This window comes from Hippoglossus stenolepis, chromosome 11 (genome assembly GCF_022539355.2).
Source record: "Hippoglossus stenolepis isolate QCI-W04-F060 chromosome 11, HSTE1.2, whole genome shotgun sequence".
NCBI classification, from domain to species: Eukaryota; Metazoa; Chordata; class Actinopteri; order Pleuronectiformes; family Pleuronectidae; genus Hippoglossus; species Hippoglossus stenolepis.
Window position 1 is genome coordinate 10,234,580 of NC_061493.1, and position 16,120 is coordinate 10,250,699.

General features: G+C 41.0%; 1 protein-coding gene across 1 annotated transcript; it reads left to right on the forward strand.

The window, feature by feature from the left end:
* Window positions 1-1,418: 1,418 nt before the first annotated feature.
* On the forward strand, window positions 1,419-15,369 carry LOC118117885 (regulator of nonsense transcripts 1). The gene is made up of 24 exons (XM_035170522.2): window positions 1,419-1,776; window positions 2,341-2,477; window positions 3,523-3,612; window positions 4,157-4,324; window positions 4,434-4,614; window positions 4,961-5,122; window positions 5,414-5,498; window positions 5,760-5,858; window positions 6,504-6,612; window positions 7,266-7,425; window positions 7,670-7,788; window positions 8,038-8,202; window positions 8,497-8,611; window positions 8,823-8,966; window positions 9,108-9,321; window positions 9,643-9,760; window positions 10,021-10,177; window positions 10,663-10,805; window positions 10,896-11,070; window positions 11,284-11,365; window positions 11,607-11,768; window positions 11,859-12,130; window positions 12,409-12,531; window positions 12,831-15,369. Exons 1-23 carry the CDS (start codon window positions 1,606-1,608, stop codon window positions 12,526-12,528), a joined length of 3,348 nt encoding a protein of 1,115 aa, XP_035026413.1. The 5' UTR covers window positions 1,419-1,605; the 3' UTR covers window positions 12,529-12,531; window positions 12,831-15,369.
* The last annotated feature ends 751 nt before the right edge of the window (window positions 15,370-16,120 follow it).

Below are 16,120 nucleotides of genomic sequence, written 5' to 3' on the forward strand. Positions count from 1 at the left end.
TGTGTGGTTCTTCATTCTGTTGCAGGGTGGATTTCGGTGGGTGTGTACGTTGTGGTTAGACAGACCTGCTGAACTCGTTCTGACCTGTCAGATCTGTGCAGGACAGACAGAAGAAACGTGAAGTTCTTAGAGCATGAAAATCTGTTTGAAAGCCTAAAATGAGTAACTTTCTTCATCCAAGGTCTTAAAGTAGAAAATTGGTTCTACCTGAATTTGAATGTATGAAATTGAATATAAAAATTCTCAAACTGAAGTACAATATTAATTTTTTTGGCACAGGAGTAAACCAGTTTTGTAACCTCTCATAACCTACCAGTGCCCAACCCAGAAATAGAGCCAGTGCCAAGGCAACATCAATACTTCATAAAAGTTACCAAATAAAATCATATATTATTAAATATCTTTAAAAAAGATAATGATGTTGAACAGAGTTTTTTTTTAATTATTTTTATAAAAGATACATTACAGGGAATAAACATTGACACACTACTAATATATCAATACCAAACCAAATAGAGAAAATTATATAATCAATAACAATTCAAATCAATCATATAACCTATTTTCTAAATAATATATTTATGAAATTATTTAAAGTATTTTAATTCCATCACCATGAAATCCAAGGCTCCATAAAAAAGCCAATAAAATGTCTACATTTACAGTGATCTTCTCACTCATGAGTACAATGATGACAGTTGTACCTTGATGTTGTTTCTTTATGTGATGTGTTATCATACAGGGCTGTCATTTATCAGTGATAGTGAACCATATAATTTTGTACACATTCATTATATCTTGTTTAAATTTTACATTATAAGAATAATGACAATTTTTTAAAATATCTTTGACTTCCCTTCTACATTAACTGCACAAAAATATGAGTAGAATATATACGATTTCACCCTGTTGAAGTACAAACTTCTCTGACTTTATAATAGAGGGCTCTTGTGACCATATAAGCTATAAAGTACATGTTATTATGTCATATTAACTGTGCACAATACTATTTAAAAAAAAAAAGTAAACGCACTTCCTCCTTTTCACTCGCCTCCTACATCTGCTCCAAAAATTACAATGTACAATGTTAAAGATGTGACCTTGTGGCTTTATAAACCAATAATACAGGACTTTCGTGATTATATCGTTTTCAAGTACATGTTGCTGTTTTCATATTCATCATATTGTATATTCAAACTATGTTGTTTCATCGTGTGAAATAAACTGATGATAATGAATGAATTAAAATATGAATATTAACATCTATGGACTCACCTCACACAGTTACTGCATACATATGAGTAGTATAAGTATGGAAGATGTGACCTTGTTACATAATAAACTGTTCACACGTGTCTCCTTGTCGCCCTCCCACGCCCCCCTAAAGGTGACTTCCGGTAGGGGGCAGGAGGCAGTGAAGGAGGGAAGGAAAGGAGAGGAGCGGGGGAGGAGACGAACGGGACGCAGCCGCAGTCACCGCCGCTGTTTGTCATTTCTCCATCAACACTGTCTCCGTTATTCGTTCCCTCCACCGGAGCAGCAGCAGCAGCAGCAGCAGCCTGTGGAGTATCCGTCCGATTGACCGGGAGTAAGAAGAGAGGGACCATGAGTGTGGAGGCGTACGGGCCGAGCTCCCAGACCCTGACGTTCCTGGACACGGAGGAAGCGGAGCTGCTGGGAGCGGACACCCAGGGCTCCGAGTACGACTTCACCGATTTCACCCTGCCGAGCCAGACCCAGACCCAAGGCCAGACCCAGAGTCAGCTCGACGGACAGGTGCGGTTGAGAAACAGCGTCCTCCGCTCGAATAGCTAAACGTGAACTCAACAGCTCAGCTGGCAGGCCAACCCCCGGTTAGCCCGGCGACGCCTTCCATCTGTTACCATGCTTTTATCCCCACTAATTGGCTAGCATGCTAGCTGGCTAACTAGCTCGCATCAAGACAGTTAGCAATATTGACACAGCTAGCATGTGAAGATTCAGGACTTTCACTGCAAAACAAAACAAGTGTGTCAGAAAATGAAAAAGTAAACAGCCACAGATACACAATACAGTACATTTACTTCCACTTGTACGTGTTAACCACCTTCACTGTGTAGTGACAACAACAATCACACAGGTCAATGAACACAGCTAGTTGGATGAAGTCAGTGTGACATATGTCAACACACAGATGTGACACTTAGCAGTTTAGACTTCTCATGAACAATATGATCACCAATGCATTTATCTATATGTTTGACTATCTGGTCTTTGTTCAATGCAATATTTAACATAAGTTTATCCCACTTGAAGCTGACATAAAGTTTCAGTTCATATATCTGATTGTTGTCTCCTCAGGTTAACGGTCCTGACGGGGTCCTGCAGAATGGAGACGACCCTGTGGTGAAAGCCAGTCAGCTGCTGGCAGAGCTGAACTTTGAGGAAGATGAGGAGGATACCTACTACACCAAGGACCTTCCTGTTCATGCCTGCAGGTAACGGATCGGACTAATGTGTCTGGAGCACCGACACTAACCTGTGGTTAATTTCTTTTCTTTTTTTTTCCTTTTGTTGCATATAGTGTCTGTGAGTAATCTCTGATTTAATTTGTTCTAACTTTATATAGACCCTTTCTTTACACTTAGTTTCAATGGGTTGTTGACCATACTGTCTCAATTTATATCTTAATTTCCGATCTTTTGCATTAATGTTAATGCCACTTTGAACATAATGAAATTGTTCAAGCTGAGCACACTGAAAGCAAACGCATTTCTGCTTCCATGTGCTGGTTTTTGTCCATGTTGGCCATTCATTTTTCTATCGGAGTAGCAAGCGTTTTTGGAATATTTGCCCAAAAGAGTAAAATACAGATAATAAGAAGGCAAAAGCATAAATAGGGAGGGGCCCAGGCTGAGGACACAGAAGCAGCTCATCTAAACAAACTGAACAATCTATACTCAATTTATCAGGTCATCTTGAATCATGTCTAATGTCAATGATGATAGTCAATATTTGTGTTGTGTCATGCAAAGCAGTGCTGCTGTTCTCATACACACAGTTCATATGCTATCACACTGACAAGCTGTCAGATATTAGTTTAGCTCTGCCAGAAGTCTGGTTTTGCCAGGAGTTTGTCTGACCAGACCCTCTCTGTTTCTCAGTGAGCAGAGAATTATTTTTATATAAACTTTGATACAGCAACTCTCACCACACTGAAAGTTTGCTGAGCACTTTCCATTACTACAAAGCTACTGTAAGTCACTTTTTAAAAATTAGTTTTTATAATTTGAAAAAGAAAATTCAAATTATTCAGCATGTGCTGTCGCTTCAGAGACGTATAAATCTGCTACAAGATGAAATTCTGCTTCTCTTTTTATTTTAGTTTCATTAATAAATTATATGTTTATGACATGAGATATCCTGCAGTATATTTGCTGTCTGTTTTGAGAGTTTATCAAGATTTATACGATTTTTAACTTGTTGATGGTCTAACGGTCATGTTTTTATTTTTTTATTTTATCTGACTCTCCTCTGTTGTAGTTACTGTGGGATTCATGATCCAGCCTGTGTGGTTTACTGCAACACCAGCAAGAAGTGGTTTTGTAATGGTCGTGGAAACACATCCGGCAGGTAAGATACAGCAAAGTACACATTTACTGTTATAGCATTTCTTTCTAATATATAACTTCTATATGATGCATAATATATATATATAATATGCATAATATATATACAGTCCAGGTGAGCAATATGTCCATTACAAGGAAAAACGTTTCTGTCAGTGGAGTCCCAAAATATTTGTCTTTGAAGTATTAATAATGTTTGTTTAATATATATATATAAAATCAAACTGACTCTGAATCAAAACCAACCCTATAATAAATCAGAATGATAATTCGTATTTTTTTCAGATTAGACAAAGTAACAGATGGTAACAGTGTTGGTGATGATGTGAATGTAGTTACAATCACTTATATACATTTTAGATGATGATGGTCTCTTCATAAGTTTTTATTAATTCAACTTATTGCTGCTTCGAGGTTTCCTCCATATGTTGATCCTACTTTAGGTGTAGGGAAGAATTGCTAGTGTGTACACCCTCCCTGTATATAGGACTGTGGTCTTTAGCATTTCCTCCAGCAGGGACATTCATTATTATTCTCTTCACTTTCAGCCACATTGTAAACCACCTGGTGAGAGCAAAGTCCAAGGAGGTGACCCTGCATAAAGATGGACCTCTAGGGGAAACGGTACTGGAGTGTTACAACTGTGGCTGTCGCAACGTCTTCCTGCTGGGCTTCATCCCCGCCAAGGCTGATTCAGTAGTGGTGTTGCTGTGCAGGTGAGGGCACGTTTACGCAGCAGACTGTGCACTCTGATTTCCCTGCTGATGGAGTCAGTCAAAGAGTTTCACATTTACATTTGACATTTTTGCTCTGGTTGTAACACAGGCAGCCATGTGCCAGCCAGAGCAGCCTGAAAGACATCAACTGGGACAGCTCACAGTGGCAGCCTCTCATCCAGGACCGCTGCTTCCTGTCCTGGCTCGTCAAAATCCCCTCAGAGCAGGAGCAGCTCAGGGCTCGTCAGATCACCGCCCAGCAGATCAACAAGCTGGAGGAACTCTGGAAGGTACAGTCAATACAACTGTCTTTGTACACACCCACTAGTCATTTTACTATGTAAATACTCTAAACCCACATAACTTACATTTCATCATGGGTTGGGCTTATCTATGCAGTTGACCAGATATACTCATACAACTGAGTTGTTTCTTACTGCTCAGTTTCATTGCCTGTTTCATTCTTGTGGTGCTATTATCTGTAGTTTCCTGTTCTAAGTTCAGATTGGAATTTTCCTTCATTCATTCCTTCCTTCCTCCATTCCTTCCTTTTGTCTGTCCACCCTTATTTTCTTCTTTCCTTTCTTCCTTGTTTCCTTTCTTCTCTCCTTCCTTCCTCCATTTCCTCCCGGGCAGGAAAATCCCACGGCGACCCTGGAGGACCTGGAGAAGCCCGGTGTGGACGAGGAGCCGCAGCACGTGCTGCTCCGCTATGAGGATGCTTATCAATACCAGAACATCTTTGGCCCTCTAGTGAAGCTGGAAGCTGACTACGACAAGAAACTCAAAGAGTCCCAGGTGAACAAAAACTTTCAAATACAGTTTTTTTCTTTTCTTTTTCCTAATAACATTGTATTTACATGATTCAGTGTTTGTCAAATCAGTAAATGATTAATAATATGTAGATCAAATTATCCTTTAATCAACAAATTGTTTCAGTTGTAGTTTAATTTAGTTTATTCACTAATACTTTTTTCTATTGTACCAATGTTTCAGCAATTATTCAACCTTATTCATTTTCATAGTTTTAACCTCAATCTGGTTTCTGCTTAAGTAATACATATATTTTTGTATGTTGCTTCTTAACAGACTCAAGACAACATTACAGTCAGATGGGACTTGGGACTGAATAAAAAGAGAATTGCATATTTCACTCTTCCCAAGACAGACTCAGGTACTGAATCGTTGTTTTGCTTCACTTTGTCTAAGTAAACATTTGCATGTTATTCCAATAAAATGATCTATAATTGACAAAAAATGCATATTGATAAGCATTTAACTATAGACCATCTTGTGATGGATCACATCAGATGCAATGACCTTCAACACGTTCTGAGCCTTGAGTCCTAGTAAAACTAACCTTTTGAGGTTCCTTTACTTTATGTCGAGGTGTATATTTAGCAAAGTGATTGTTTTCATGTATATTGTTCTCTAGATATGCGACTGATGCAGGGAGATGAAATTTGCCTGAGGTACAAAGGAGATCTGGCTCCTCCATGGAAAGGCATTGGACACGTCATCAAAGTCCCTGATAGTATCCTTATGACTGTTACAATAGACAAACTATGTCTAACATTTTACCTGTTATTCACGCATTTATCACTTCAGCCAAAGTTTGCCTCTTGATTAATTTTTAATTCATCATTAATGAAGGTAAATGTCTCAACACTGACATATGGGTCTTTGGTAGCATCTAGTGGCAGCGGCAGAAAACTACAAAAACATTGGCTAACTTGGTTGTTCTCTCTCCACAGTACGATTCGTTCTTTTTAAAAAGTACATTTTATATGTAGATTTCTCATACAGCTAAACACATTTAACTTTACTGATACAGATCTTCAGCAACATGAAATGAGGCTACATATCTAGATAGTTGTTAGTTCATTCAACCAAACTTGCTATTTATTAATGTTGCCCTGAAGTTCACCTTTGTTTTGATGAAACAAAACCTTGTGTAGAGATGTTATCTGTTTTTATAAAGCTTGAAATGTCTGCAGCAGGTAACAGAGGAGTGACCGGAGAGTGTAAAATATTACTGATAATATCTTTTATCTGACTTCAAATCATGAATAAAGAAAGGACAGTTAACATACTGTCAAAGCAGTTGCCACAGATATGATAATAAGTACATACAGTACGTATATACAAAGGCCAATATTTCCTTGAGTTACTTTATCAGACTATGGTGACGAGATCGCCATTGAGTTAAGAAGCAGTGCCGGGGCTCCTGTGGAGATCCCACACAACTTCCAGGTCGACTTTGTGTGGAAGTCAACTTCCTTTGACAGGTATTTAGAGGAAAATGACACACACTGATGTTTTTTTGTTGTGACACTTGCCATTTATCATTTATCAAAACAGACTCTATTTTGCTCTGTTAATCTCTTCTCAAATGAAGGTAAACTGTTGTCTGAAATGTATATTTTCAAGTCAGAGTTTAAAGGTTAAGGTTAGTCTGCCACTTGTTTAAAGCAGAGGTCAAAATATACATACATACATAAGTTAATATACACATACAAAATACACAAATGTTCCCAAGAAGTCCTTGCATTTCATGTATTAAGTCTCGTTTTAAGCTTTTCGGCATGGAGTGATTTAGTTTGCCACATATTTTATGCTTTGCACAACTGATAATGACACAGTCCCTTGACAAAGTATTTTAGAACATAGAACAATATGGAGACTATCCCTTTTGAAGGTGTACTGCACTTCAACCACAAGTTTATGTTAGCAGATGTTTGCAGGGCCCCCACAGGGTGATCAGACCTGGGTGTGTGTCCCTAACATCTTGGGGCCCAGTTGGGATCTTTCCTCTATTAGTCCTAAAACATTGATTCAGTTAGTGACTGAGTAATTTTGAAAATGTTTCCACTCAATGATGGGTCTTGTTTTTAAAATCCAGTTAATCCTCTCTCAATATTCCCACCTTTCCCTCATCCAGGATGCAGAGTGCCCTGAAGACGTTTGCTGTGGATGAGACTTCAGTGTCTGGTTACATCTACCACAAACTGCTGGGACACGAGGTAGAAGATGTGGTCATCAAGTGTCAGCTGCCCAAACGCTTCACCGCTCAAGGCCTGCCTGATCTCAACCACTCCCAGGTAAGTTAGAAAACCAACCACAGATTTGTTTCCTTGATATACTTTGGTAAAGTATCATCAGACAAATTACAGAAAACACAAACATGAAGGAGATAATTCAGAGTTTTAGGATTAATGTCAGTCATATCTCATAAAGCTTTTTCAGGCTAAACCCTTGTACTATATAGTGGCCTTTTTAAATAGTTTTTAGTGTATCAAACCTCTTCGTTTTTCAGTAACATCATTATGGTTTGTTGTTATACAGGTGTATGCTGTGAAGACAGTGCTGCAGCGCCCCCTCAGTCTGATCCAGGGACCTCCCGGCACAGGGAAGACAGTAACCTCTGCCACCATTGTCTACCACCTGGCTAGACAGGGTAACGGGTAAGACCCACACTGAGTAAATGGTTTCAATCCTTCTTTTGTATCTGGTTATTTTTAGCATCTGGCCCAGTTCAGACCTGATGTTGACATCAGCCTTTGGTGATCCTGTCACAAATGGACATTTTTATTATCATCAGTTCACATCTGGCATTAGAATGTCCTCATGTGTCTCAAGTGACCACATATGATCAGATCTCACTTCCCTGCTGTATATGCAAATAAACATGCACGTCATCTCTCTCTCTTTAGGCCAGTGCTAGTATGTGCTCCCAGTAACATTGCTGTTGACCAGCTGACAGAGAAGATCCACCAGACAGGACTCAAGGTGGTGAGGCTGTGTGCCAAGAGCAGAGAAGCCATTGACTCGCCTGTCTCCTTCCTGGCTTTGCACAACCAGACCCGCAACATGGACAGGTAACACATAACTGACTAGTATCAATTAGACCTTTCATTGGTTAGTTAAGTACCAGTTCTCCCGATAATAATTTACAACTTATGTAGGAAATTTTTACCATGAACCCCTGAGAGAGAAGCAGTGGCTTGAGATTGGGATGATATTGTGTAGTAATAAACTGAAACATGGGAAGTACAAATACCATCACTGGTGGCCTATGTTTATTTCAGACCTTTAAGTAATACTTGCAATACAAATACTAGTCATTGCTCTCAAGCACAAAACGTTGATGATGTCTGATTTCAAACCTGCAGTATGCCAGAGCTTCAGAAGCTGCAACAGCTGAAGGACGAAACTGGTGAGCTGTCATCCTCAGACGAAAAGCGCTACCGAGCTCTGAGACGTACCGCGGAGAGGGAGCTGCTTATGGTATGAAAACTGCTCGTGCTGAAGCCCTACCAAATCATTTCCTGTTTTTGACAGTGCTAGACACCACTATGTACACCAGCTTAGATTTAACAGTTACTATCAAGTGCCCAATCATTCTTATGCTAATCCGACATGCCATGGTATTAGTTTTACCATAAAACTGAAAAAAAATGGACATGAACAAGTCTGCTTTAATCCCTCTCTCTCCCAGAATGCTGATGTGATTTGTTGTACCTGCGTTGGGGCGGGGGATCCTCGTCTGGCTAAGATGCAGTTCCGCTCAATCCTGATTGATGAGAGCACCCAGGCCACTGAACCAGAATGCATGGTGCCTGTCGTCCTGGGGGCCAAGCAGGTCGGAGACTCATGAGTGCAAACACACGTGAATCATTCAATGGCATCAGCTATCTGCTTCAAGTGCTGTCAATCCACAGGTCTTTGGTTTTATTGTGACTTATCCTCTTAACTTTGTAATCATCTGTTGTTTTTTCCGTAGTTGATTTTGGTGGGGGATCACTGCCAGCTGGGTCCTGTGGTGATGTGTAAGAAGGCAGCTAAAGCAGGTCTGTCCCAGTCTCTGTTTGAGCGTCTGGTAGTTCTGGGGATCCGACCAATTCGTCTGCAGGTCCAGTACCGCATGCACCCAGCCCTCAGCGCCTTCCCCTCGAACATCTTCTATGAAGGCTCTCTGCAGAACGGAGTCACTGCTGGTGAGTTGCCCCTCAAAACTCCTGCCAAAGCTTCAGAATACAGCTAAATGTTCTTTCACTTGTTCTTTACTGCTCACTTCACACAGACTGATATAAAAGGGACTTGTGACCCTGTCAGATCTTATACTGTATTTACCCTACTCTTAGCCACAGTTCTTATGATTATACAAGTTCTTCATCTTCTTTTAGGGGATTTAATTTAAGCAGACATAACACAGTGGCCCACAATGCCTGCTGTCATTTGGGAAACAAGTTATTTACTGTACTTCACTGTACGTCCTCCAGTATTGAGTCACATGTGTTTGGTTGTTTTTCCTACAGCGGACCGTGTGAAGAAAGGCTTTGACTTTCAGTGGCCGCAGCCTGACAAGCCGATGTTCTTTTACGTCACACAAGGCCAAGAGGAGATTGCCAGCTCTGGAACATCATATCTGAACAGGTATACATTTCTTGATCCTAATATTGATCCCATATGTTTATCCTCCAATCTCAAAGGATTGTATCTGAAAATCACATATGTTCTTATTCTCTGTTTGAGTCAGGTGTCAGTTTGAGAACCATGTTAACATTTCTCTAATACACAGGCAGCCACTATAGGCACTAAACATTCCTTAGATGTTTAGATATACATCACACTACTATTATGCACATACCTCATGTCCATAACATGTCATAAAATGAGGGCTCTTGTTCATGCAGGACGGAGGCAGCCAACGTGGAGAAAATTACCACGAGGTTGCTGAAGGCTGGAGCAAAACCTGATCAGATTGGCATCATTACTCCGTATGAGGGCCAGAGGTCCTACCTGGTCCAATACATGCAGTTCAGTGGCTCCCTCCATACCAAGCTCTATCAGGTACAGTGGTTTATTCTTTGCATTTTAAATACTGACTTGAGAACTTGAACAGAAGTGTCAAATGTATCACCACCATTTTAAATGAAATACAACAAAGCTGCTTTAAGACATGCACTGAATTCCAGACATTTTCCTGACATTTTCCAGAGGGGCTGTGTGTGAGAGCAACAGTCAAGAGTCAGTTGCTCTGGACATTTGGTGGACCCAGATAATCTCCTGCTGCATTCTTCATTTGTGAAAGGCAAACTGCAGATGTCCACACCTAACTTTCTGGACATTTTCCAGAGAAAAACGGTTAAGTTAAGCTTAGACTAAGAGGAAAGAGGAGGCAGAAATGATTCCAGAACCTTAAGTCTGTAGCCATTTACCTCAAACAGTCTCACATTTGTAAGGAAAGCACAATCACATTATGTCTCACAGTTAGTAAACGAATTGTCCTAAAACATCGGTCAGTTTTTTCCCACTAATTTCTCTTCATTCTTTAGGAGGTGGAGATAGCCAGTGTGGACGCGTTTCAAGGCAGAGAGAAAGACTTCATCATCCTGTCCTGTGTGAGGGCCAATGAGCACCAAGGCATTGGCTTCCTTAATGATCCCAGACGTCTAAATGTGGCACTCACCAGAGCCAGGTAGCACAACACGAAGTGAAATACTGATATTAACTTTACTCTTAATCGTGATGTCTTTGTTATTAATCGTCATCTGCTTCTGTCACATAGGTATGGTGTGATCATTGTGGGAAACCCTAAGGCCCTGTCCAAGCAGCCCCTGTGGAACCACCTGCTGAACTACTACAAGGAGCAGAAGGTCCTGGTGGAAGGCCCCCTCAACAACCTGAGGGAGAGCCTCATGCAGTTCAGCAAGCCACGAAAGCTGGTCAACACCATCAACCCTGTGAGTTTAACACATGAATCTGTCTGTATATGAATCATATAAAACGCTGAAATCAGGGTTTCTTAACTTGGTCATGAGTCTTTTTTTCTTGGTCAAAATTAACCTCTGCACCTAGAATGAGCAGTTAAAAGAAAACTTAAGTTTACATCCAAGAATTAATGAGCTGCGGGCTAAAAACACTAAATAGCGTTTCCTGTCCTGTTGGTTTTTCAGGGGGGTCGATTTATGAGCACAGCCATGTATGATGCCAGGGAGGCCCTCATTCCTGGATCTGTTTATGACCGCAGCAGCAATGGTGAGTCACTCTGAAAAAACAAACTTATTCTTATCCCAAATGTTAGAATGTTTCTTATTAATTCTGAAAGATAAAGGAAGTATTTACTTTGTGATCTCATTGTGAACAGAGTCAATGTATTTAGTAAAGAATTTTAAATACAAAAAAAGAGCCATGAGCACTGTAATGTAAATACAAGCTCTGCACACAGTCAAATAATTTAAAGGAAAGTAGATTTAACGTGTACTTCTTTCCGCTGCAGGACGCATGTCCAACATGTATTTTCAGACCCATGACCAGATCGGTATGATTGGCACAGGCTCCAATCCCATGACCTCAATGAACATCCCTATCCCCTTCAACCTGGTGATGCCCCCTATACCTCCCTCTGGATACATGGGGCAGGCCAATGGGCCCACGGGAGGTGAGACAGATACAACTGTTAGAGCTAACTGCTAACTGCATAGTGCTTGCACCTGTCTAAACTGTGCTACCTGACTTCATTGTCGTCCAGGTCGTGGTGGAGGTATGAAGGGGAGGGCAGGCAGTGGAGGTGGAGGCGGGACTCGAGGTGGCCGTCAAAGAAACCGTGGCAACATGGGAAACCACGGTGGAGGGAATGGAGGAACGGACCGTGGGCATGGAGGACATATGAGCGGCAGCCAGGCCAGTCAGGACCTGGGCTCCCAGTCCTTCTCCCAGGGTCCTCTGACGCAGGGCTACATCAACATGAGCCAGCCGTCACAGATGAGTCAGCCCGGGCTCTCACAGCCTGAACTCTCCCAGGTTTGTTTTCCTTTATAAGAGAGAAACGTTAAATACAAATTCAGCATTCAAGAGGTTTTATGTTCTAATAACTAGTTGTACTTAAAGAGGCTAGCTGTTTATTCACAGCATTTATTTTGTAATGCCATAGCTGTCTGCACATATATTCCAACGTCTTGTCCAGTTTTCCTCCTCAAGTACAGACTTCATCGTGTCCTTAGCCACTTACTCCTTTTTCTGCCTGGAAAGAAGTGAGGGAATAACTGTTGACTGGTCTGTCTCTGTTTATCCCGTTATAGGACAGTTACCTAGGAGACGAGTTCAAGTCCCAGATTGATGTGGCTCTGTCCCAGGACTCCACCTACCAGGGGGAGCGGGCCTACCAACACGGTGGTGTGACTGGACTGTCCCAGTACTAGACTGTAAGAAATTCCACTGTGGACTCAGCTGACTCACAGAAAGTAAAAGAAATATTCTGTCCAATTCCATTTATTTTCCTTCTGAGAATTACATGAAATTACATGAGGGTTCAGGTTTCTATGGACTGAGTCCAGCAGCCGGTCTTTACTTGTTGCAGCTCAATTACTGCAGGTTACTTTTAAAGTTTCAGAAAGAAAGCATTACCACCGGCCAAAACTGATTTATAAATGATATGAATGAATATGTATTTTTGAAAATGAGCATTTGTTAATAAATGTATTTATTTGTCATTTTCCCACAGGTTGCTGGAAAGGAGCTAGGCCTGTGTGAAGCTTAGTTCATCGGTATTTTAATCTGGGTAATAACAAAAAAGAACAAACATGGATACCCGTTTTCCACTGCTACAACCGAAGCACCACTGTGTGAAAGTAACAGGAGAGAGACCGTGAGAAACCAACCAATCACAAGAGTGAGAGCAAAAAACATGGGAGTAGAGCTGGACAGGAAGAGAGCAAGAGACCAGAGCGGGAGGCAGGTGGAGGAGAGAAGACACTGCTGCTCACGTGCGAAGACATGGCGAGGGAGAAAAGCTTGTCGTCGTTGGAGCAGCACAGTTGGAGAGGCGAGACCTTGGACAGGCCAAGGAGGGACGGAAGGTCCGATCAATGCTGGAGAGGGGAGAAGGACAACTGTGTCATCTTGTCCCTCTTGTGCCCCTGAACCCTCTGGCGTCTCCGGGCGGTGTGGTTGGGATTCTTGCTCCAGAAGCTGAGAAAGATGGAGAAGAAGAGGTGTCTCACACAAAAGTTCTCCAAGCTAACCCAACAGGATGTCCTCTGTGACTTGGAGAGAAAAAAGGGGGACACAACTCTTGAAGCAGTTGACATGGCAACTTTTTTAAACTCAAAGCTTGAATCGAGGCTCTGCATTTGATCACATCTAAGCATCCAGGAGAGACGAGTGTCAAAACGCTGTTTGGCTGTAGGAGTGAACTCTAAAGCGCTCGTGGTGTTGTGCCTCAAAGAGCTGGAATGATTATTTGAGGATTACACAGCAGCCGTGGATCGTTCGCTTTACTTTCTCAGCTTTGAGTTGGAAAGTTTTCTAAATACAAGCTGTTTTCATTGAGGTTTTTCAGTGACGTAAGCTATTGTCGTCGGCCGTCTTACAAGGCAGGTCTTTCTCGAGGTGGTCTGTAAAGAACATGTGGTGGAATTAGCTCTTAAAAAATGTAAACGCAAAAAAAACAAACATCTTTGTCTCCAGATCTGAGGACGTCGATGAGTCCAAAGATCTGCAGAGAGGGAGACAATGTTGTTTTTGTTCTTCTAAATGTTTCTTTATTGTAGTGCAAGAGAGTGAAAAGCACCATAACCAGCTTATAAGAGAATGAAGCAGTCAGTCTCCCTGAAACCAGCAGGTAGGGATCATCTTGAGCAATTTCACGGCAGCTAAAAGCATCAAAAAAGCCAGATCAAGAGGGAGGTACTCCCCAAACACCTTTGCCCTAAAACATGCTCACAATTAACTATTATATGTGCAATTAAAGAAGCTAATTATTTCAGTGACAAGAGAAACAAGAGAACTTTTATATAGGAGAAATCATGAGCTTGTGTTTTCACGCCTATAGTGGAGTCTCTCTACGACTCCTCACTACTAAGACTTGTGAAAACTTCTAAGCCCCCATCTGAGAACAAAGTGTCAAAGAGAAACTTGGATTTTGGTGAAGGATATTTTGAGATGTATTTTAACTGATAACATTATATAAGTTATATGTTGTCCACACACTGTAAAATCTGTCTTGAAGACATCTTTAAATTAAGCAATGATGACCTATGTGTAATGTATATGTAGGTTGGACCTAGTCCAGAGAATGACTCGTGTTTTCGTGTTTGTTAGTTTGTTGTCCTGAAGTTTTGAGCTCATAGAAGAGTGAAAGAGTTACAAAGAGCAGGTCATGTGAAGAACAGTTAGTTTAGTAAACATTAGTGTCTTTAGTTTCAGCTCTATGTTTGTGTTTCACTTGCTCTAGATAGACACGTGAAGTTTTCATGTAGCTTGTATTTAATCAGTAGCTCTAAATTTGACTATGTAAAGCCTTTGCTTTTCTGGTGATCTAAAGGGCTTTTATTTGCACATCATGAAAGTGTGTGACACTAACACCACCTCACTGTCAGTGCAGCTGTTTGTCATGAACGATTCTACAATGACCCATCACGGTTGTTTCATCTGTGGGTTGCAGAGAGAACCTAAGCTCCTCCTCAGGCTGCAATATAGACAGAAGGCAACCACGACGATCTGAATACGTTTCTGCAAACAAGTCACTTTTAAGTTATTTTAATTTATTTAATTTGATTGTTTTTTAATAATATGTTTGTAACAAACTCAGGTCAGTTTGTTTCCAATGTGCAATGATGATACATCCCCTTCCTGTACAGAAAAAACGATTCATATGTAAACCCCCCCGCCCCCCCCTTATCTGTGGAGCTGTAGATCATCTATTTACTCTGGTACATGGATGAGATAACTATCAGTATCTGCCTTTAAGATGTCATGCATCACATCTGCCTGTGACCACCTCATCCTTCATTAACACATATTTCTGCATGTACTGTGACTCGAGGGAAACTCTTTGAGTCTCTGCTATTCAGATTTTCTTTGCCCTGATAATTTTGGCTTATTGATTTGGCCTGAACTGTAAATGAAGACGTTTTGTGTTGGCCACATGGCCGAACCTGTCCGCCCACTAATTTATGTTTCTAGTAAGAAAATATTACTCAAAAAAAAAATTCTCCTGTGGATAATGTTGGGAAATTAAAGTTTGCTTCTTTTTGCGTGTTTTTAACTTCTTAAACTCTGGTTTTTAAGGACTCTAAGTCTTTTGAAATGATCTACAGTTCAGCATTTCTCTTGAACTTGCACGACTTGACTCTGCAAATTAAAGCTGCGACTATCAGTCAGTGACACGCTTCTCACAGGAGATCGTACCTATCGTAGTAACATAGAGCAGGGATGAGCGTTCAGAGTGAGTGAAGTGGGAGTGAAAGCCTTCAAACTAATTTTGAAGCTGCTATTTTAAAGTTAGTGGAATTCTTCAGTCCAGTGCCTGGGTCGACCTCCTCTAAAGGGTCACAGGATAACCCTGAGATATGATTCATGTTGTGGGAAAGAAGAAAAACAAAGTGGTTCTGTGCAATTTTGTAATAATTTCAGGCATTTTTCCTCCCTAATAATTTTCTTATCTGTTAAAATGTTATTATTACGTCTCTGAGCCTTTAACTCAAACCATGAGAGAAGTTTTAAAGTTACAGCTCCATGGAGACAAGAAAACAACAGGTTTTTGTCTCTAAGAATATATTCCCTCTCTTCCACTTTCCACGGGACAGAACTATGACTGCAGTTCTAGAGATGTCTGCTGATCTAAATGTCAGTCTGGTGCAGCTATAGGCCCTGTCTGAGCTGTAGGATGACTCTGGATCAGTCTTTTTAGGTCATGACTTCTCCTCCGGGACGATGTTTTCATTAAGCCGTGGAGCTGGCAGCCCCTTCGCAGACCTATAAGATCCGGTCCTGCGGTCAATGCACACATGC